Raw genomic sequence first — 22,443 nt, forward strand, 5'->3', positions numbered from 1 at the left:
TCATACAACTAGATTCAAACTGGGGACAAGTTGATCCTGACTTATGTGAATAAAAATCTGAAGTTATACAATATTATCACAACATGAAATGTTTTTTTCTTTTAAAAGGTTTAGAGAATCTAAATCAAACTGTTTTGAAGCTGAAAGCTTGATTATCAACATCACTGCCTACAACAGCCTTCACTGAAAGCCTATTATCTGTACATTTATCACCAAGTGTCCCCTCTCATACACTGTCATGGGGTTATGTCGTGTGTATGTGTGCAGCACACTGTGTACACCTGCATACACTCCTTCCTGTGCTCTTGGTCGGCTCCTGGCGTACTTGCTCGAAACTGGGAAAGTCGCCCAGCCTCCGCCTGTGGGTTGAACTACACCTGGGACAGCGGCTTGATACCATTCAACGACAGCAATGCGGTAAAAAGAAACGTGAGGAAACCTCGGCGGAGTGGACGGCGTGTTCAGGACTGAGGCTGTTTCAAATTAGTCTTTCGTTGAGTTCATAAGGGTCTCTTTGTTTTAGCCACTAGCTCCACGTTAGCAGCTTCCGGAAAACAACCTCCACACAGGTAAGGCGAGTTTCGGTCTCGACTTGGGCAATTGGTGCCCGTTTACGTAAGCAGCTCTTAAACAAGGCTGTTTCAGACTTTTATCGTGGCACCAAGCCTGTGTTTAGAGGGGGAAATGTACACGTATGAAAGCACAAGTCTGTGACAGAAAAGTGAGTTTACGTGCTCAAGGTGCGCAGCTCCTCTCCCAGTGGGTCTTTTTTTTCTGCGAGAAGTGAAGCCATGATGTCTGTGAGCTAACCATGGTAATGTTAGAGCCCATGTGACTGGTTCATATGAAGCCCAACTTTTATTACCTCCTCTGTCATTTGGATCTGTCACATTAGGGACAAACCAACAGCCATACACTGACAAGAGGGGGGCAGTGAGTTATTTATGGTCCCTGTGACAACACACACTGGGGCAGAACTGGGGAGAGATTACATATGCTCTTGTTACTGTTGTTGAGAAGCTTATTAATGTGCAAATGGTGACAGGAGAGTTCACCTCTTGGGTAGGAAAATGGATAGGATTGAAACGTTACATTTATATTTTATGTAATGGATAAACATGAACTTTAAAGTTAACCTATTTAATCAAAGTTGCTTTATTTCTTCAGTATCTGGTACTTATCCTATCTGTTATAAGATATAACCAACAACATGTATCATGGTTGCTTCTTACGTACCATATGCAAATTCCAGCACAAGTTTGTTGTAACTACAGTAATTGACTTCGAACAAGCAAAATAATGTGGTTTTAGTTAACAAATTTAATAAACCACCCTAATTTTGAACATTGTACCATAAAGCTATGTATAAGAGTTCATGAGACTACTGTAGCAGTAGGTTTCCTCTGATAGACAAGTTTTATTGGTTTGAATAGTAGAAACAGTAAAGGATTTATAATTTAATCTGTTAACCACAGTTTATGGTGAACAATTCAAACTAGCCACTGGATAAAGATTCAAGTTTGGCCAAAGTAATGGGTATAAATAACAAGGGTTCACTGAATACAAGGATGAAAGTCTTATATAAAATGAACACATCGCTAAGTAACACATCATATTATTACAGGAACAAGGCTGCAATAATACCAGTTGAAAAATTAGTTCTAAAATAGTTAAATTGTTGGCAAAAAAGTTAACAATTACAGCTATATTTATAGAAATGGTTGGCTTAAATGAAGGTGAAACAGCTACTAGTGTTAGCCAAAGCAGTGGGTAAGCTATAGCAACAGCGACATAGTTGAATTAGCTAGCTAAAATAATTGCAGAAAAGAGGAAATGGTTTACCAAAGTAATGGGCAAAGCTTTAAAAAAGTAAGATTAAGAGTTGAAAAATAAAGTTAACCAGAACTACTTGGTGGAATTATTCTGAGGTAAACAGTTAAAGTTGTGGCTAAAGTTCATGGGAAACAGTTTACGTTGTTAGCTATATTTAGTGGTTGAAATACTTAGCGAGTAATGGATTAATATTTACAGTAAATGTAATAGCATATTGACCTTTAAGTGGTAAAAAGTACAACAATATAATTTTTTCTCTGTCAAAACTGTTAAAGATTTATAGTTTGACAGGTGAGAATCAGTGAATGGGACATTTATTGCTACATCAAAGCTGTTAAAACCATAGGGAACCACAGCTTAATTTCTTCACTGTCACAAGTTTCCATATTATAGATGAGGATTTACATTATTTGGTGCCTGCAGGTTGAGTTATTGGAAGTGAAGGACTGAAGTAAATCTATCATTCTGCTTAAGATTAAAAAGTGACACAAATGCCAAATTTAGCCTCATTTAGTGTGGTTATTTACAGCTACACTCACTTCAAACAAAAGTCTTCAAAAGAGCTACTTTTGTACCTCCGTTTGATGAAATTATTTTTGTATTTAGGCCATGTCTGCAGTTGCTGTTCCTGCAAGTGAGCACACAGACAAAAAGTCAAAGCCTTAGGCTGAATTGAAGAACAGAGGTACAAAAATAGTACAAGTGAGACAACGTGAAGGTTGAAATACCCAGATCCAAGGCAGATGTTTTTAGACATTACCCATTTTGAGCTCAGTCAAAAATTAGCTGTGTAATGCCTCTAATTTCTGTTGATTCAGTGAGTTACGTACAATGCTGGAAAATAGGCTTTTGTTCGTGGCCATACTGTTGCCTTCTTCACCTGGTACTGTACACAAAGGGTGATAATAAGTTAATACCATGGGTGGTGTTTGCTTGGTATGTGTGGGGCAGATGGGTGTTGTACAGTGATCAGAGGCCACGTGAATGTAAGTTTAGCCTCTATGTGTGACATGAGGGCCTGACACTGGTACATACCACATGTTTGTCTTTGGAGAGGGGCTGAGAATTATACTTAATGTTTTTGGGATATAGCACTAAGCAGGAAGACTTGGGAGAAAAACAACACTTGAGGGAAACAGTCTCTCAGACAGCTTGTGTTTCTTACCATACCCTGGATATTACTGAGCAATGCAAATCTTGGCTATTATATTCAAAGTAAGAGGACTTTGCATGTTGTTGCCATAGCAGTTACATAATATTCAAAGAGTATTTGGATAGCCTGTGTGTTAATGATAAGGGACTGGAGCTGGTAAAGGAAAGTGTAATTGATGCTGCCGTAAAGATAATCTTGGACGTGCTGAGCTTTTCCCTCCATTATGTCACAGTTAGACTGATGAGTAAGACTCATTCACCTCTGGGTAGGAATTAGATTCATTTTCCATTTCATGTGGCTCATGTTTGCATTAATTACTTCTATTGGTAATTCCAGACACCGGTGTGAGGTAGACGTGACACACCTCCTGTCTCATGGACTGGAGATATTGTAAGTCTAACATGGCCTCACCTGAGGGTGTGGCGGCACATGTGACTCACTCATATGGACCATCAAAGAGAGTGATTTGGCTCAGCTATGAAGGAACGTCGCCAACTTTGCCGGTAATCCCCTGGGAGACTGGAGAACACTGTAGGGCCACAGACGTTTTCCTCTCGCTCAGACTGTCACATGATTATGAGGCATTTGATTTGGATAAGCATTCCTCATTTAGCCCTGTCCTATTGAACAGATGTGCTTTGTTAGGTTTTTCAATTGTAAAAAAATATATTTTTGTTTTTTCTTCCAATTTGATGAAAATGAACTTGTTTCAGATGTGAAAAAGAATTGCAGGATTAAGTTTGTGCTTATGACATATCAGTGAAATAGTTCATGTAATATTTGCATGAATATTGATGCAAAGAAACTCAAGACTCAAAGACTCGCATTCAAACAGTAGATAGCAAATAATACTAATAGTCTAAAAAGGTAAAAGACTCCCAATTCAGATGGTAATTAAGGATTAACAGCTTTCTCTGACCACAAAATCTGATACTACAGTAAATTAATTTTAGAGATTACAGCAGCAGTTTGTTTCCTCATCCACTATTTTGCAGGTTATTTCCTCTTTTAATATTTTAAAACAGTTTGATGTATGTTGGGCGATTGATAAAATCTACCCAGTGTATTATTTTAATGAAGCCTTTCTGCATTTAATATTTTCTTAGCAAAACATTTTTTCACGTCTCTATTTCACGTGAAGGTTTGGAAGAAAGACGAGCAACTTTATTGATGTTTGGCTGTACCCTTGAGAAACACAGAGATCTATGGCTCTGTCAGTGTTGTTACAGCAGACGATGAAAGATAGCTGCAGTGACAGCAGTAACCTTCAGACACATTAATCAGGAGGGTCACAGGGTCACTGTGGGTCTTCTGTCGAGGTTGACCTCTGGTTTAATGAACATGTGACATCCTCAGGAGGTCTGTCTTGGGGAAATATCACAGTTCTTAATGGTATTTAATTTAAGTCATTCATAATAAAATCAACATGTAATTGCAGATTCAAAGAAGTTGATACATTATTGATAATTAGAATTTGTTTTATAAAGACGTTAAAAACACAATGAGCCTCGAGAAAGAATACAAGTAGCTGCATGAAGCAAGTTGGAAAGTTTTTGGGGTTGCTGTAATTCTGCTACCCAGATGTGAACAAGGGCTGAGACAGGATGAGGTAGAGCACAGTTTGTCAGTGGTTTGAAATGATAGATGGAAATACATTTTCATGAAAGACGTTCTGGGTGAAGTGGCATAGATACAGCACAGGCATGCAGACAATAACATACAAGGAGGAGGCTGGCGGTGCTAGGAATGCTATCTTTAGCCACTCTTGACAAATCAATTTCACACTGTTTAACCACAAACGCTGTGATCTTATTTAGCCGTGTTAAATAAACTGTGCTCTGATTGATTGTTTCCAGGGTGTTTTCTAACCTTAAGACCTTAAGGTGAGTCAGAATTTGGCTTCCCGTGTCAATTAAGAACTTAGCTGCTTCAAACCTCAACACCTATCAACCATAACTTCCAGGGGCGTATTTAGTGGTTTGGGGGCCCAAGGCAAACCCAGTCAATGGGGCCCTCCATGTCCTTGTAACTCATCTTCCTCAGAGCTAGACTGGCCTTCCCTGGGTCCACTGTCTCTATCCCAGAATCAAGGCATGAGACAGTGCTAATCTTGTACATGGTAACTTAACGCAACTAAATGCATTTCTTCAAGTTCTGTACTTTAGTTTGATTTTGAAAAAAGTGAATACATAATTTAGTCCACTTTGTCCTGGATTTGAAATCTTTTATGGTCAGTTGACAGCATATTTTTCCCACAGTGGGGAATTTACAGAGTAACAGTAACAAAAAAAGTATGAAGTGAAAAACATTACAATTGGTAAATATTGAAAAAAATAATTTAGTAAAGAAAAAATATGTAAATATCAAGCACAACATAAAACTGGAAAAAAAATCTACTGAAAGAGGTGATATTTACTGTTACCATACTTTTTGGTATTATTATTTTAAAGTTAATGTATTTTTATTTGACTCCCCTGTCCAGTGAGTTATGTATCCAAAAAAGAGATTTTGTACAATAATGTTTATCACCAACTCAAAAAGTTTGATTTTGAGAAAATTATTCTATTTCCTGGGCTAGATAAAGTCCTTAAAATCCTAAAAGTCTTATATGTTTATCTCAGATCTCAGAGCAACATTGTTTTTATTTCCGACTTGGTTGAAAATAAGAAAAAAAAGGGGAAAAAGTGTTTTTTACCACTTTCTTCCTGAATCAAATTTTCAGATGTGTTGTAACATGGAATAGCCCATTGAATAAGAAGGGAGGGGGAGTACCCAAAACAATCATTAAAGATTAAGCCTTTTGATGTATTTTGAAGCATGTGAAGTAAGATTTAGAAAAAAGAAATGCTTTCAATTGAAGAGAACTTCATAAATCAGTTTTTAAGAGATGCTTTGGGGGCCCAGGCAACTGCCTGTGTTTGCCTAATTGTAGCTACTACCCTGATAACCTCAAGTTTTACCAGCAGAAATATTATTAATTCTTCAATAGAGGTAGTCTCTGTGATGTCACTCATTTTGGCGCAAATCATCGGCAGGGGCCATATCAGGAATGGGGCGGGCTTTGAGCCTCCACGCTAACAGCTATTGGGCGCCTGCCTGTCAATCAGCTGATGGGGAAAATTGTCATCTTAATATCTTGTAAACTGCAGTTAGTAAAAAAAAAATCAGCCTCCATCTGAACGGTGTGAGCTGTTAGTGAAATTATTGGTTCAGACTGAAGTCTTTTTTGTACCATTCTGTTCACATGCGTATTTCTGCTGTGAAAATGGCTTTTTTTGGCTCGATGTGCGTGTGGTTTCCATGAGCTGCAGATTTTATGTATTTTATTTCTCATTGCTCAACTAGGTCATGTGATTTCAAAATAAGTAGAGCACAGCCTGGTTTCTACTGTGCATCCCTCTCCTGTGCTACAGGATCCATGACCCCTATCCATTACAGGACGAGGTATCATTGTACGAAGTGAAGACAAAGACTGAAAGAAGGGCCTGTGTGACCTCAGCCACTGTGCATGTACGAGGAGAGATGTTTACACACACATCTGTGGCCACGCTTCTGTGTTTGCCATCAGTCATTCAGCTAGAGAGTACTTTACCTGTGGTAGTGCAGCATCAGCACACTACCACACACACTCACACACACACACACACACACACACACACACACACACACACACACACACACACACACACACACACACACACACACACACACACACACACACACACAGAGATACAGACTCACACATTTACTGATGTTGACAGAGGCAAAGGGAACACTTTCCTCTCACTCTGCCTAGTTACACCAATTCCCCCCTGCATTCCACACACCGGTGCAGTCAGAGCCCATACACATCTACGCTCATGCACACAAATATGTGTCCACACACACACACACACACACACACTACTCTGACGGTGTGCTGCTGGAGAGGCAGAGCTCTGGTTTCATTCAGGCTTCAGGCAGCTGAGAGGTTAGAGTCTCGTATTTGCGTGCAGCAGCTTCTGGGCTCTTGACAACAAAGATACCATCTCAGGTGAGTTGCTTCAAGGCAGAAACAGAAGATAAAGAGGTGTTTGTGTCTGAAATCTGGACTGAAGTCATAGAGAAAGGCAACTGAAGGGAGACAGTTTATTTTGGTGGCCTATTTTTCATTTTCCCATGCGAGAATGTTCAAGAAATGTTTTTCTGTACTTTATAATCAGAAATTTGAGTATTGCTGTTCCTTTGTGTCCACTTTTAGCTTGTTTTTTTAGTGTCAAACTCAAATCACATTGCTCAAGCCATTTTCTGCATTTATGACACATTTTCTCTAAACCATGACGAGAAGTTAATGAATGTTCACTCTTCTCTCTTTTAGACATTTGAGATCTTCCAGAGAGCTGCGTTTTATGAGCTCTTACCCAAAGTATTAGGTGTACTATCTGTCAGTCATTTTTATGTGTTTGTTCATATACGTGCAGTACCTGGAAAAGCAGTTTTACAAGGAATGTGTTGCTAATCAGCACTCTCCTTATGAGAAGGAATTAAAGGAGATTAGCAGCTGCACAAAGGGATGGAGACCACTGCCGATTGGGTGCTCGGGGTCATTAGTGATGGGGGTTGTATTTCTGCCCAGTTCATTCAAAACTCTTTTTCCCGTGCAGTGCTGTGTCTTTGTTCCTCCCCATTAGCAGGGGTTTGACTTAAGTCAGTTTTCTTGTGCCTCATTTCACAGAGTTTAGCCCCTCTCAGTGTGCAGCACGGTGACTTTTAGCTGAGATGAGAATTCCTTTTGTCCCTCAGGAAACTCGCTGAGAGGAAGCAGCTGCGGCTTGCTGCCATATTGCTGCTGCTCTGTGGATTTGTCATTTCCTGTGGAGCTGGCTGGTTTGAGTAGAAATAGTCTAACTTGTGCAGGAGTCCTGACTGTGTTTCTCTCTACAGAAAATCAACATGAAGACATGGAGATAACACTTTTCAAACTGGATCATCGTGCTGCTCTCACTGTCTAAATGGAGTTTAGCCTTGGACCTAGATGCAGGTTTTGAAGAGATAAGAGGACACATATCTTTCCTGGAGTTACATAGTTTGGACTGAGCTTCCTCAGCCAATGGCAACAACTGAAAGCAAAGTCGGCAGCAGCGGTAGCTCTGCAGGTCTGTCATGGGCTCGGGTGTGTAAGGAGTGTGGTCAGCAGCATGACGGCCAGGAGAGCCACCTGTACGAGTACCAGGATGATGTGGACGATGAACTGGTTTGCCACATCTGTCTGCAGCCCCTCCTCAGGCCTATGGACACCCCTTGTGGCCACACATACTGCTTTCACTGTCTGAGTAACTTCTTGAAAGAACAGGACTTCTGCCCCGTGGACCGGCAGCGGCTGCAGCTGCATCAATGCCGGCCCTCCAGCCTGCTGGTCAGGAACCTGCTGGACAAGCTGACAGTGATGTGCCCTCACTCTTCAGAGTGTCAGCTGCAGATGCAGCGCTGTGAGCTGCAGCCTCACCTGCATAACAGGTAAGACTTGGAATGGTATGCTGGCTGACAGGGCAGGACGGCAACTTCAGATAATGCAAAGCTTCTAGCTGACTGCTGTAGAGGTCTTCACAAGGAGTTCATCAATGAGTCAAAGGAGTCAAGACACAGGTTTATATGGAGACTGATAAATACCAGGAAAAACTCAGGACGAGACCCAAAGACTTGTATGTTTAAGTGAGGAGTGCATTAGTCCGTGGGTGATTTTTTGAGTCAGATAAGTAGATCTGTCTCACTCACCCCTAGCTTAGCTTAGCTTAGCTTAGCGTGAAGATCCAAAATAAGAGGAACAGCTCTCGAGGCATCACCCTGTTAGCACCTCTCAGAATGAATTTATCTCCTGTTTCATCTTTTTTTTGTAAATTTTGTGGAACTGCGCTCTCTAAAATGAGTGGAATCGAAATTTTTCACTTCAAGAGTGTAACAGGATTTAAGTTAGTTTAGTCAGAACAAAACAATTCTGACTATTTCTCAGGAATGTAAATGGGCTGTTTTCAGAATAGAGTGCTCCTCCAAAGAGTGTGTTTATGCTTGTTGAACTATGGGGTTTATTTCTAGTAACTCCATGAACACACTAACTTGTTATTACTGAGGTGCAAACGTTCGTCCTGTTTTTCACATGGACAGCGAGCTGCTAATCATCCTGTTGGCCAGGCATGACGCGCAGATTATCCTGCTGCAGCCTCACTGTACAAACACACAGGAGACAAAGTTCAGGCAGCAGCTCCAGCACTGTTACTGACTTAATCAGACTGAACCTTTGTCAACCAGACACTCTGCAATGCAGAGAAATTGTCCACTAAAGCACATTGTGATCCTTGTTTGAACCCTGTGAAAAGAAAAAAAGTCCTCCCTCCTTTTTCCCTTCACAAAACATCCTTTAATTTTCTTTCTGTCCCTGTCTCCGTACAGATCCATCCTGTCAGTCCATTTCATCATAAATACATTCACATGTGCTGTCCTCTGTGCTCCTGTCCTTCCTCAGATGTCCTGTTTTTAGAAGGCTGAGGGAGGAAGCAGAGAAAAGGAAGAGGCCCTCGTGGAATGAGCTGAAGGGGCGTAAGGGTGAGGGGGAGTTATCTGGAGAGGCCAAACATTCAGCAACACAGTCCCGAAACCCCAGCAGAGATCAGCCTGAGCCTGGTCTGATAAATCCTGCCTATGAAGAAAGTGAAGAAGGTATGGAGCCAGCTTATCTCACCAGATACATCCGTTTAATCTACAGAGGCAGTGATTCAACTTTTCCGTCCAATGACAGTGTTCAAGTGTTTGTGGTGTATCCCACTGAAAATGGATCCTTCTTTGTGCAACACATTCACGCCTGTTTATCAGGCAGAACAGTCCTGGTTTGTAACAAAAAGATGGGTGGTGTTCCTGCAGAACAATAACTTCTACAATCTTTTCTGTTGCTTTTTGTTTCGTTGTTGGGAAGTTCCTCATGACTTTGCCGCACACCTAACAGAGTACAGTCCTTCATAACATCCCCTGTGTTGTTAACTTAGAATTAGAGCCCGACCAATATGGGATTTTTGGGGCCGATGCCGATACTAATACTGGGGGCAAAAAAAAGCCAATATCTAATATATCGGCCGATATCTGTTATATCGGCTGATATCTGTTATATCGGCTGATATATATAATAAATCATTGATATACACAGGATATATGCTGTTTATGGACACAAATTATTATAATACCCATATGATTCAAGACAGAGACAAAACACTATTAAATTAAAACAAGGAACTTAAATTATAAAACTGTCAACATAAGAACTGTAGTGTAAACCAATGATAAATAAGAACAAGCTGTAAACACAATAAATAAAGAAGTCAAACTGTAAACAACTTTAATAAATAAGTCAAACTTAGTTTGAAACAGTATAACACAGTACGTAGAAAAAAAAATTAAAAATATAATGCAATGAGCAACTGACATGACGTTAAAACACCGTATTATAGTCTTACATTAGATAATGGTGGACGTGTGAATGAACAGCAGCATTTATCTCTGTTTATCTCACAAAAAAGCAACTAACATGATGTAAAAACGTCGTTCTATAGTCTTACATTAGATAATGGTGAATGGAGAAGGCAGGCACTCGGGCAGTGTGCAGCCCAACACACAGACACACAGGAGCAGGAGTAACAGAATCTCCGTGGAGCAAAAAATTTTTATGATCGGCTACACTTTGGCCGATGTTGATTAATCGGTGACAGGCATACTCGGCCCGATTAATCGGCCCAACCGATTAATCGGTCGGGCTCTACTTAGAATGGCTTGTGTTGTGCCTTTGGAGCTGCTAAAGTGTGAGGTTTTATGAGGGAGAGGATGTAGAATTAAAATGAATAGCTTTTATAGTCTGTTGTCCTGAAGTTAAGTCAAAGAAAAACTGATCCTTGCTTATCTCTGTTTCTTTCAAAGTTAAACTCACCCGTCTGTTTTTTCTGCCAAGACATTACAAGTATCTTTCGGTTTGTTTTAATTACCCTGGTGCACACAATCATGATTTTTTAAACTACAACAAATCAGCAACAAAATGCAGTCATGGCTCAGTTGTACATGCTAGGACTCTGAATACTGTTGATCAAAGCTTCAGGCATGAAAAGTTTCCTCACAGAAGTGATGAGATCAAACTATAAATCTACATGCCCACCCACCATCATTGTGGATGGGTGCTGAGGTTTTTGGCCTTAAGGTTCTTTATTCTGAGTCTGTCAGGTGAATCATCACGAACTGTAGGAACATGTACCGTCGCACAGATGTTTTATCCAACAGTTTCATCAGCGGGAAAAACCCTCACAGCATCACGGGCCAAAGACCTCTGACACATAACTTCCAGACGAGTGCTCATCAGAGCACTGTACAAAGTTATTTATTATATCTCGTTATCTTGATTTCACAAGATGTGCTGATGGGCTTCTAAAATGTGTAAAAAAAGACAAATGTAGAAAATAAATCTAAAGTCTCATAGTTATCTATTCGAGAGGTAATATTTTTGTTTTAAACATACGAGTCATGTTGTGTGTTGACTCATCGAGCTTACGCTGTCTGTGCAGTCAGGTGAACTCATGTGTCTCCTGCAGTGCTGGTGGAAATAAAAGTCTGTTTGCGGGGCTGCATGAGTCAGCTGTTGTGTGTAAACAATGGTGGGATTTGTTTGTAACTGTCGATCAAGTCCTGTACAGTTTTGTGTGCTGATGAAACTTGTTTCCTTTGCTAGCTAAGAAGTTGAGATCCACTGCCTCTGTTTCTTATCTGCACGCCTGTCCTCATGTTTACGCTTCTAACTTTTTCCACATCAAGTTCAGGGACAGATTACTGTTTGACACAGTGTTTTGTGTTATATGAAGCATATCTAAAGATAAAGGTCAGGATTAAACAAGAACACTTTCTCTTGCTGTTTTTTTCCTAGTAGTGACTAAAAGATATTTTTTTCTGGTAAAGCTGTAATCAACTCTGTAGACAAAGTATTCTTACAACGACTTTAATAACAGATTTAGCTCTTTTTGAGTTTTCAAATGAGAGCCTTTTGTTATAGGATGAGTGAAGGAGTTGGTGTTTTCTTTATGAACCAGATCTGCAACCCTTTTCAAACACTTGTTTCTCCATTCCCCTCCTCTTCAGATAACACTCCCCTGAGGTCCAGTCTGGTTGCTGAGGCCAACGTGGTGGAGCTGTTCAGAGAGGAGCCAGAGGAAGAGCTGGGCCTCCGCATCGTGGGTGGGAAAGACACACCACTTGGTAACATCGTCATCCAGGAGATAGTCAGGGACTCACTTGCAGCTCGTGATGGCAGACTGGCCCCAGGCGATCATATCTTAGAGGTGAGCGGGGCTCATAAACCGAATGATGAGAGGATGTAGTCCTGGAAATTCACAAGTGTTCCTGTAGACATATCATGACACATATAAGACCAACACATTTTTGCATAAACACTTTTTCATTATGTTCTCACGATGTTGTAAACACGGCGCTGTGCTGCAGGGGATTGAGAAAGTAAACCTTCAGGATAAACAAGTTTTATCTCTATGGTAACAAGGCGTGGTCAGAATTCACAGACCACATCACGTCAGTGAAAACAACTCTATCTGGTCGCTGTTACTGATTGACAAACTGCTTACTTAGTTGAGAAGTTCAATGTTCAAACGAGAGCTGCACCAAAACGTGATCCAGCCTTTTGAAAGAATTATATAACCAGAGCCTGTAGTGAGTTTTCTGTCAGAAATGTATTTGTAGTTAAATTTAAGGCTTCTCTATTAAGTGATCCTAGTTTCACCCATTCGAAATATTTCATCTGTGACAAATTACATCAGAAAATCACAGAAGACAGCCTGAAGTTATTGTTTTTGTTTGTGTTTTTCTCACGTCTAATTTATAAAATCAGCTATTAGAACACTGGATTCATTTTCAAGTGCTCGAAAAGACTAAAAAACTTAAACAGATTTATGTGAATTTTCTATTTTTCATCAGGTTATAGCTTTTTTTGTACCTCTGATGTGAATAATCTGATATTTTAAGATGTGGTTTTCCCTTCCTAATTTTGAAATTGGACCATCTTGTTCGTCTGCCATGTTGTATAGTGCTTAACGAAGGTGCTTAACTGTCTTAGCCTTATTCGTAGTGCCAACTACACACTGTCTGTCAAAATGAAGCTCTTCCTCTAAATCCAGTCACCCTAAAACCTGTAAATTAAACACTGATCTTGCAGACTTTAATCTGCCTTCAGGATGAGAAACACAAGCTCCCAATTTTTTTCTGGTGGATGGAAAAAGAGATTGTAAACACACTTAAAGATTACATCACCTAGCTCTTGAAACTTAATCTTTCTCCATTTATTGAATCAACTAATTGATTTTTGTAAAAGCCCAGTATCATCTCAGCTAACGTCATTTTGGCAGCTGAAGTTACTCCATATCTGCTTTAATTTTTCACACATTAGAGAAAGATTAAGGGGTCAGATGTGACATGAAAGTCAGATTCATCATTTGTACCAGAGCTTTCAATTTTAATAACGTGAAGTTAGTTTTTAGCTTTTAGGTGACCCTTAAAATCCTGTCCTGCAGGAAAAAGACTGGATGACCTCTCCTCCCTGTCTTGCTGAAAAAAAACATTGAAAACTAGTAGCATAAATGATGGGACAAATACAACCTAGACTGTAAGACAGGATGTGGTACAGGTGCACAGACTCAAGGAGTAACCAAGGAACAGAGATTTAGGAGTTTGGTGCAACTCATGTTGAAGGACACTGATGGCGCCCCAACCTTGTCTATGAAGAGCATAAAAGATTGTTTGACTAACACTCCTGTGTACTTCTTCAGATACAATTGTGTTCCATTCTTGCAAGGATTAAAACATATTTTTTACCATCTGAACAGACTTTTTGCATCTGTCTTTAGCTATACTAAAATCAACACTGTGATATTACCTAGTATTAGCTAAAGTGAGGCCTACCCAATAAAAGATTTTCTTTTATAGTCATTGGAGATAGGAAAATACACCTTCTATATATAAATGGAGCAGGGACTCCTGGAAGCATGTTTCTCTGCTGTAAAGTTAGACTTTAACTCAGGGTCCATGTGAATTGAGTGAGTCTGTACATGACAGGGGCCATTCGATGAGCTGGAGTTTTTGAAATGTCATGATTTGCTTCATGTCCCAGAGTTTGTGGCTCAACATCCGTGTGTTTTATGTGTGACGGTTGTCTCCTCTCTCTGTGTTGTCATGTCTCCAGGTGAATGACATCAGTCTGGCTTCAGTCCCTCACGCCCGGGCCATCGCTGTGCTGCGGCAGCCTTCCCTCCTGAGGCTCACCGTCATGCAGGAGAAAGGCTTCAAATCAAGAGACCCTCGGCCTGATCACCACCCCCCTTCCTCCTCTGCTTCACAGCCCACTCATAGCCCACATGGCAACACTACCTCCAATCATAACCCTGGCACAGTCCTACAGGTGACGCTGATGAAGAGTCAGCGCACCGAGCCCCTCGGCATCAAACTCATTCGCAAATCAGATGAGAGTGGGGTTTTCATCCTGGACCTGCTGAGTGGAGGTTTAGCAGCCAAAGATGGAAAACTGAGGAATAACGATAAAGTGTTGGCCATTAACGGACATGACCTGAGGCATGGTACACCTGAGAGCGCTGCACAGATCATACAGGTATATTAAAGGACCAGAGGTGTGATTTTAGCACATTAACGACAGGTGACTGATCAGTGACCATTTCTGAAAGATACTTCCTCCAAGACTCCCTTTAGTTCCAGTTCATGCTGGTTTGGAGAACTTATGATGAGTTTTCATAGTTTATTATGATGCAGTTATGAGCTTGGACTACACTGAGGTCTTTAATCAGGTGTGCTTCAGGAACAGCAGAGACTTTTGCTTTAAAGTCGATGGTAACAAAATGATATGGTCTTGTGAAATGTTAGATATTTAGTTTAATCTCAAAAGCTGCTCTTCAGCAGTCTGTTCTTACTGTCAGTTTCTCACTATCAGTTGTTGTGGGTCTCATTCAAGCACCAAATGCTCTAACAAGGCGGACTTCAGGAAATGCTGGAACTTTCAAACAACAGCATTTACAAATAAGTTCCTAAAATCTTGCAAGTGAATAATTGGATCATAATTATTAAATACAAACAGTGACAATGGTCATGTAAAATGCAGACAAAAGGCATGAAAATTATTTTTTTCTTAACAGAGATTTAAGGCCATTAGTTTCTTGGTATATGTTTAAAGACAGAGTTCCCATAATGAGATTTTTTGGCCCGTGGCAGTGGCAGACAAATGAAATGAAAAAGAGTCATCAAATTCACTACCTCGTTGTCTGAGGACCATGACTATCCCCCAAAAAAGTCAAAGTTATTTGATCAGTTCTGTCTCCATATTTATTCTCTGGATTTGAAATGTTTGTATTTACATAACACCCACTTCCAGGAGGTTAATAACAGAGCCATCCTTATTTATTACATATTAAAGATTCTTTTTTTGTTTTTGTGGTTGTTGTATTTTTCAAAGTCTTTGATTTTATTTTTTAAATATGGCCACAGAAAGAACAACTTGAACAACAACAACGTGGAACAGTCAGGGACCAAAAGACGCCCCTGTCCTTTTCCCTCATACCCCCTAAACACTGGGTGTTCAACAAACATTCAACTAGATAATCCAACAAAAATATCCACACAAAATGAATAAATACAAAAATATATATTTAGATTTATGTACATGTATATACGCAAGTGAAGGGAATGTAAAAATGGAGTCATAAGAGTAATAGTGGTAGCTGCTTTGTTTTCAACTTAGGATATGAACGTTTACCAAGTTAAAAAAAAAAATCTGATATTTTTTGGACAAGACCCATGGCCTCCCTTTTCCATATGCCAAATACTGGGAATAAAAAAAAAATCCATTGCATTTTCTTAATACCCCCAACAAAAAGCATTTTCTGCAACTCCAAACAGCGAAACGTGGAGAGGGTTCTGTTGTTGTGCAGCATGTTCTGGAAAAGGTCTCGAAGATGAAACACCAGAAACTGTGAAGTTTAGAGCAGGTCTATATTAAAGATTCTTATCTCAGACAGGATGAGTCGAGTTGTTTCATTCTTAGAGTCTTTATGACAGCTGCCAGAGAGATGGTAAATCAACATGAACACTCAAAAATAAGTGCACTAAAAGTGTCCATCTGTGACATAAATGATGCGACTGTTTCAATTCTCTATGATATCAAATCTGTGACCATGTATGTGTTGTTAAATCAGATTTTCTGTCCTCTGTGTGCGTTTAGGCGAGTGAAGTGCGTGTGAACTTTGTGGTGATGAGACCTGCAGAGTCACAAGAGGAAGGAGGGAGCAGCAGGGACGGACACAGCAGGGCAGCCAGGAGGCCTGAGCCACAGTACTTCAAGAGACAGTCCACCTACATGAAGGTCAGGTACCATTCACATCGAGACCAGAACTTGATAACTCTTTTCAGTGGACATCACCAAGTCAGGAACAAAAATAGAGTCAATAAATCCAAGATATTCTGCCAACAGGTTTTCAACCTTAACATTTGTTTCATTTAAAACAGATTTGTACATCTGTCTATTTTCACCTTCTCCATACAATAACAGCTTCGCTTTTTTGTTCATTTTTTATGGATCTGTTTCTTGGTATGTCTTGATTAAAAAAAACACATATCCCAACGAGCTTTTGTACACAACTCTGGTATCTCCACATATCTTTTGGCTCTTACCAGCTGTTTTCTGCTGGACCTCTGACTTCCTCTTTACACCCCTGACTACAGTGAGGGTCGCACTTTCTTACAAATCTTACATGTTTGTGTTTACACAGTGTAATTGTGCTGATCGCTCCTCTGCCAGTCACACTCAGCTGTACCATACACGGGCAGTAGAAAGAATAGCACCCCCTCCGTTGGGGGTGAGAAGCTTTGAGAGCAGACACCTGCGTCGGTGAGCAGAGATGAAAGCCTCCTCTGTCCTGATCAAAAGGCCCGGGGTGCTGCTCACTCTGCTGCCACGGGGCCACTGTCTTGTTGTTTTTTGGGCTGTTTCTTTGCGTGGGAGAGGATCAAAGCCTGTAACAGTTAGCTTTCGCCTGCAGAGTTGAGCCTTTTCGTCTCGCTGGGGGGGATGGGGTCCCTGCTGGGGGGGAGGAAGAGCCCCCACCTCCCCTCTGATGGTTTACAGAGGCAGGAGAGAAACAAGGAGGCTGAATGAAACTGTCATTTTCCACACATCTTTTCCACTACGAGAGCTAAGTGTGGATCCTCACACGTTCCCTCTACTTGTAGCTCTCAGCTCCTTCTCAAATGTTTCACATTTGTTTCTACAATAGTTCAGTGAGAGCAATCCATTAAGTCAGAGGACTCTGAAAAAGCTGGAGTTAATGGGCTGCTGAACAGACTTCATGCGTGTCAGGTCACAAAAGAATGAAAACATAAAAACAGTGACACTCCTAACATCCTGAAAATAAAACAACATTAATTCAAATTTCCATCAATCTTGATCAGTGTGTGTTTACTGATGTGTTGTACTGATTTATCTGATTATTCGTGCAGGATCCTCCAGGTGGGTTTTCCAGCCAGGAGAAGACTGTGAGCTTGAAGAAGGAGCCTCGACTTTCTCTGGGCATCACTATCGCCGGGGGGAGAGACTGTCGCAGCCGCTTGCCCGTGTACATCACAAGTGTACAGCCAGTTGGCTGCCTGCACCGGGATGGTACTATCAAAAAAGGTATTAAACAAGTTGTAAGCGTTGTGATGTTTTGCATTGGCTGCGACCTGCGACTATCTTAAGTATAAAGAGAAATTTATTCAGTCTTATGAGTATTCTGTGAGATTTTGGTTGGTTATTCCAGCTCGAGTTGTTACTGTATGAACATCTGTGTAAAGGACTCAGACTGGGGTCAGTGAGTAACATTCAGCCTTTAGTCAGAGCTTTAAATCAAAGCTCAGTGCCATAAACAGTTGCTGGTGTGTAGTTTTTATATCTGTGACAATATGACCATCAGCTGGATAGAAAAAAGACATTTTCCTTTTTTGCTTGTGTCCATTCTGGGACACAATGGCCCTCCTTTATCAATCTTGCATGGGAATTGGTGCAGATCTGGGTGTAGAAACGATCCTACAGCAACATTTACGTGTGATTTATGAAACGTGCGTAACAGGGCCAATCACGGCGTACACCTGATCAGCTGTTGATAAATGTGGCGGCTGAAAACAACCGTAATTTACATAACACGCCCCTAAATATTCAAGGGTCAGCTGGCAGAACCCACAGAATTCACGACATGGAGGGACGCATTACTGGAAAAAGGGAACTTTTCCATGCTGGTAATCGACAACACCATAGCAACAGAGGTAGAGAGGAAATGACGCCGCGTTGTTTGGCAGTCAGAAAAGTAGAGTGAATCAGAAAAAAAACTCATCTGCAAGGAAATCACTGCAGTGATTCAGCAGTGTGGATGTGACAAAGTAAAATACAGCAGAGTTTTAAACATTTAATTTACACAGCCTTCGTTTGTACTTTGATTAATTCATCCAAGATGTCTGACTATTAGAAGCCACAATATTATTAATTGTTTTCGTTCAGGTCCAGAAACGTGGAAAGTTGGCTTTTTGGGATTTGAGTGTAGCCGACGCCCACGTTCAGATCGATAAATGCCGATCTGTTCGTGGAAAGGAGCATACACCCATTTTTCAGGTGTACGCACGTTTGATAAATGAGGGCCAATGTGTTGCTCAAAGACACTTAAACATAAAAGATGTGAGATATTACAGATGCTTTACTCTGAATTTGTACTCTGGTGGAGCTGTTTTAATATATTGCTTCAGCATAGGAGTAAGACCACACAAAGCTGGATACATTTAGAAGCATTTCTTCAAGCTCAATTTCAGCTCTTTGTCTTTTAACTGGAATGCAGTTTGAAATAACCAAACTTTTTTGATCTCAGTTTTTTCCCCATCATACCTTCCAAGGGGTTGAAATCTTTGAACTCTGTGGTGTAACATGGGTGCACGTGCAGCTTTTTCTCTGATCAGTTTGTTGAATTTGAAATCAGACAAGGGATTTTCCTCGATACTTTGGTGGATAACTTAAAAAACAATCCTGTTGTTTCATCAGGGGACATTCTGCTGAGCATAAACGGTGTCGACCTGACCCAGTTGACCTACAATGAGGCAGTCTCTGTGCTGAAGGCTCAGACAGCTCAGTCCCAGGTGGTGCTTCGTGTCATCCAGACCCTCTCCGAGGACTCAGAGGAGGACATTGAGAATGCCAACAAAGATGAAATGGACTCTCTAGACGACTTACGAGACGACGCTCTCAACTGGACACCGCTGTGGACTCGCTGGCTTGGATTACCAAGGTAGAAAACTGTTTTTTGGTATCAGCTGATATCCAAAACTCAGAGTAGGAGTGTAGCAACAACGACCACAGTAAAACAAAATCCAAATGTGTTTCCTTTTTTAAAAAGGTGCAAAGCTGCAAACACATTTTTGAAAATTTTGGAAAACATGGCATATATACAACAAGATGGTTTACACACAACAGATTGTTTACCATGACAACATGAAGCACAGTTTCATTAGACACCCAGCTTCACTTAAAGCTGGCAGGACACACCATTTGCCTGACTTTAAACCCAGAGGGGACCCACTTTTTTCAGATCCTTCGTTTTGTAAAACACTTGAGACTTGAACCTGTATGGATAATGTGAAAGAGTAACCTCTGTCTTCTTTTCCTTCCAGTCAAATGCACTGGTGCAGAGACATCGTCCTGCAGAAGACCAACAACGAGAGCTGGGGCTTCAGCATTGTTGGCGGCTATGAAGAGAGCCATGGTCAGCAGCCGTTTTTCATCAAAACCATCGTGCCTGGTACACCTGCTCACTTTGATGGACGCCTCAAGTGAGTCTGTTCTTACCCTCATATGACGGTGTCAGCTGTTGCATGTTGCTGTCTCGTTTACTCTGCAGACTCCACATTAATACTCCGTGGTTCTCTGACGTTCTCTGCAGGTGTGGTGATGAGATCGTAGCTGTGAACGGAGCGACAACAGTGGGGATGAACAACTCGTCTCTCATTCCCATGCTCAAACTGCAGAAGAATAAAGTCACGCTCACTGTGGTGTCCTGGCCCGGCAGTCTGGTGTAGCAGAACAGACACAACAGACCATTCACTCTCCTCTCTTTATAACTCATAAAGCCGCACAGAGCCCTGCCCCGCTCAGACTTACTCACCCCTGCATGTGTTGTTCACCTGTTTGTTCAGTTATGTAACACAGATGATGTGTGTACTTAGGAGCCATTATGTGTACAGTGGATTTGACTCTCAGTGGGTACCTGTTTGTTTCAGTTTCCGCACACACTCAAACAGCAGACGATAGCACAATTTGAGGAACATTTTAATCAGGGGGGCAAAAATGACAATCAATGAGCTGTATCCTGAGGATAAACTGGAAGGATGGTTGATTTATCAAACACCTTTTTCACCCCTCATTGAATGCTTGATGTATATTTTGTTTTCCTGTTTGTCATCGGTTATTAGTAGTGGCTTGATTCAAGTGATTCACAATAAACGTTATCCAAAGATGAAATATAGTGCTTCCAAAAGCTGTGATGAAGAATTACAGATTACTACATATAACAGAGGTTTCACCACGACAGAAAACACATCACCTGTCCTGCGGCCTTAGCACCTTCTAAAAAAAACGTTATCAACTATAGTTTATAATTTACTGGGTTGATATAAACCTGTGATGTAAATTAAAATATCTTTGTATCAACAATCAGCAGCATTATTCTGTAATAACTGAGACTTGTTTTGATACAAAGGTTATTGAATTGCCAAGACCAACAGTTAGCTTTAGTTTGGCACTTTCAGTTTCAAAACGCTGAAATGAAAGAGGTCCGGTCATATCCAAAACAGGAAAGAAATCAATAAAATGTTTTATTTGTCTTAACAAACCTGCAGAGACATTTGTAACAGGGAAAGTAAAGGTCAGCTTTGGTCACAGTTTTCTCTCTGTTGGACTTTCATAAAAACAACAGGTCAAGGAACTGAGCTTGGGTATGTTGAAAATGTTTGAAACTGTGAGCAGGAAGAAAGAAGAAGAAAGTAATTCTGATGTAGTTTTAATTGTTTACTACATGTCCATTTAACCAGAGCTCTGTATTTATTTTGCTTGACATTGTGGCTCATGCGCAAACACTTTTAATAGGGCCCCTGTAGATATTGAAGGACAAATCCGAATGTACACTTGCCTTAAATTACCACTGTACCAACACGTTTCCTTTCTTTGTTTCCTCTCATATGAACTGTTTCTGGACTTTTGAAAGGAGAGCGGCCTTGTCCTGATTGATTTGTGTAACTTTCTGTTGACACATTCCCAGTGGCCTTTCTTGTACCATAGTTGATATGTCAGTTATTGGATTCTATAAATACAGTAGATCGTACATATATTGGACTGTCCACTGATTCATTATGTATAATAAAGACCTATTACACACACATCCTGCTGCTCCTCAGTTTCTATGGTTTATAAACTGCACGAAATCTCTACAGCTTTCATATCAACATGAAATATGTTACTTGGCTTTACCAGCTGCTGTTTATACCAGTTTCATGACTGCATTTGGAGAAAATTGTGTAACACAGGTTCTGATTCTGACACATAAACTCATTGTCAGTAAGCATTACAGTGAGAAGTGTCCAGTAAACTGTGCAGCATGTTCATGGCACAGTCTGACCCCTAGTGGACAGAAGTTGTGTTAAATAAAGTGACAGAGGGCTCTTTGCTGATGTTAAGATTTATTTTGTGTTTTTAGATTTTGATGTAAAGGAGCTGTCTCCAAGATTCCAGCTTTACAAATGTCTTAAAGGAAATATCTGATCAGGGGTACATCACAGGAATCAGTTTCTGTGCAGACTGCAGACGTAAATCAGTGAGCGCAAGGATTTCTGATTTACAAATGAGGTTTGACTTCTTTCTGTCATTAGCAACTTTCTGCATTTGGTTTGAGTGAAAGTACCGTCCATAGGTTCACAGTTATTTGCAACTATCTTTGTTGCTTCTTTTAACTTTTTAATGTAGTCATTGAGTTAGTATCTGTTAAGTTTTTTTTATGTTAAGTTCACTTCACATGTTGCAAAGCAGTAAAAAGGATTAGGTTTGCTCTCGGTCGTCAAATTAAACAGAAAAAAAACTCTTAGAAATTAGAGGCACATAAACTAAAAATAATTATTGTCCTGTTTTTAGACACAGTGGAGTATTCTGCAGATTGGCATCAGCTTCAAACTAAAAAATACACTTTGGATGCTTGTTTCTAGATTTTCTATGTATACCTGATGTCTTTGTTATTTAACCAAAAACTAATTAAGGAATGATGAAGTGTTTAGAATAAGACCCTATTTGACTGGTTGTTGAGGATAAACATGTTAAGAAGCTAGAG

General features: G+C 40.4%; 1 protein-coding gene across 2 annotated transcripts; it reads left to right on the top strand.

Annotated features, from left to right (window-relative positions):
* The first annotated feature begins 269 nt into the window (after positions 1 to 269).
* lnx2b (ligand of numb-protein X 2b) lies at positions 270 to 21,504 on the top strand. 2 transcript variants are annotated; one of them, XM_074674679.1, is made up of 10 exons: positions 270 to 569; positions 7,910 to 8,482; positions 9,486 to 9,679; positions 12,128 to 12,327; positions 14,235 to 14,657; positions 16,278 to 16,418; positions 17,552 to 17,726; positions 19,116 to 19,359; positions 19,742 to 19,900; positions 20,011 to 21,504. In XM_074674679.1, the coding sequence occupies exons 2-10, from the start codon at positions 8,076 to 8,078 to the stop codon at positions 20,144 to 20,146; spliced, it is 2,079 nt and encodes a 692-aa protein (XP_074530780.1). In that variant the 5' UTR covers positions 270 to 569; positions 7,910 to 8,075; the 3' UTR covers positions 20,147 to 21,504. The 2 variants fall into 2 exon arrangements, with proteins under 2 accessions (XP_074530780.1, XP_074530781.1); XM_074674680.1 differs by lacking the exon at positions 270 to 569 and adding an exon at positions 6,966 to 7,019.
* Positions 21,505 to 22,443: the final 939 nt, after the last annotated feature.

Source organism: Halichoeres trimaculatus, unplaced genomic scaffold, assembly GCF_033239565.1.
Source record: "Halichoeres trimaculatus isolate MK-OKI-2021-1 unplaced genomic scaffold, fHalTri1.1 fHalTri1_scaffold_7, whole genome shotgun sequence".
In the NCBI taxonomy this organism is placed as follows: domain Eukaryota; kingdom Metazoa; phylum Chordata; class Actinopteri; order Labriformes; family Labridae; genus Halichoeres; species Halichoeres trimaculatus.

Coding starts and splice junctions, on each gene's coding strand:
- lnx2b (XM_074674679.1), top strand. CDS start 8,076: ATGGCAACAACTGAAAGCAAAGTCGGCAGCAGCGGTAGCTCTGCAGGT. Junction 17,727..19,115: donor GGATGGTACTATCAAAAAAG/GTATTAAACAAG, acceptor TTGTTTCATCAG/GGGACATTCTGCTGAGCATA. Junction 19,901..20,010: donor CACTTTGATGGACGCCTCAA/GTGAGTCTGTTC, acceptor CGTTCTCTGCAG/GTGTGGTGATGAGATCGTAG.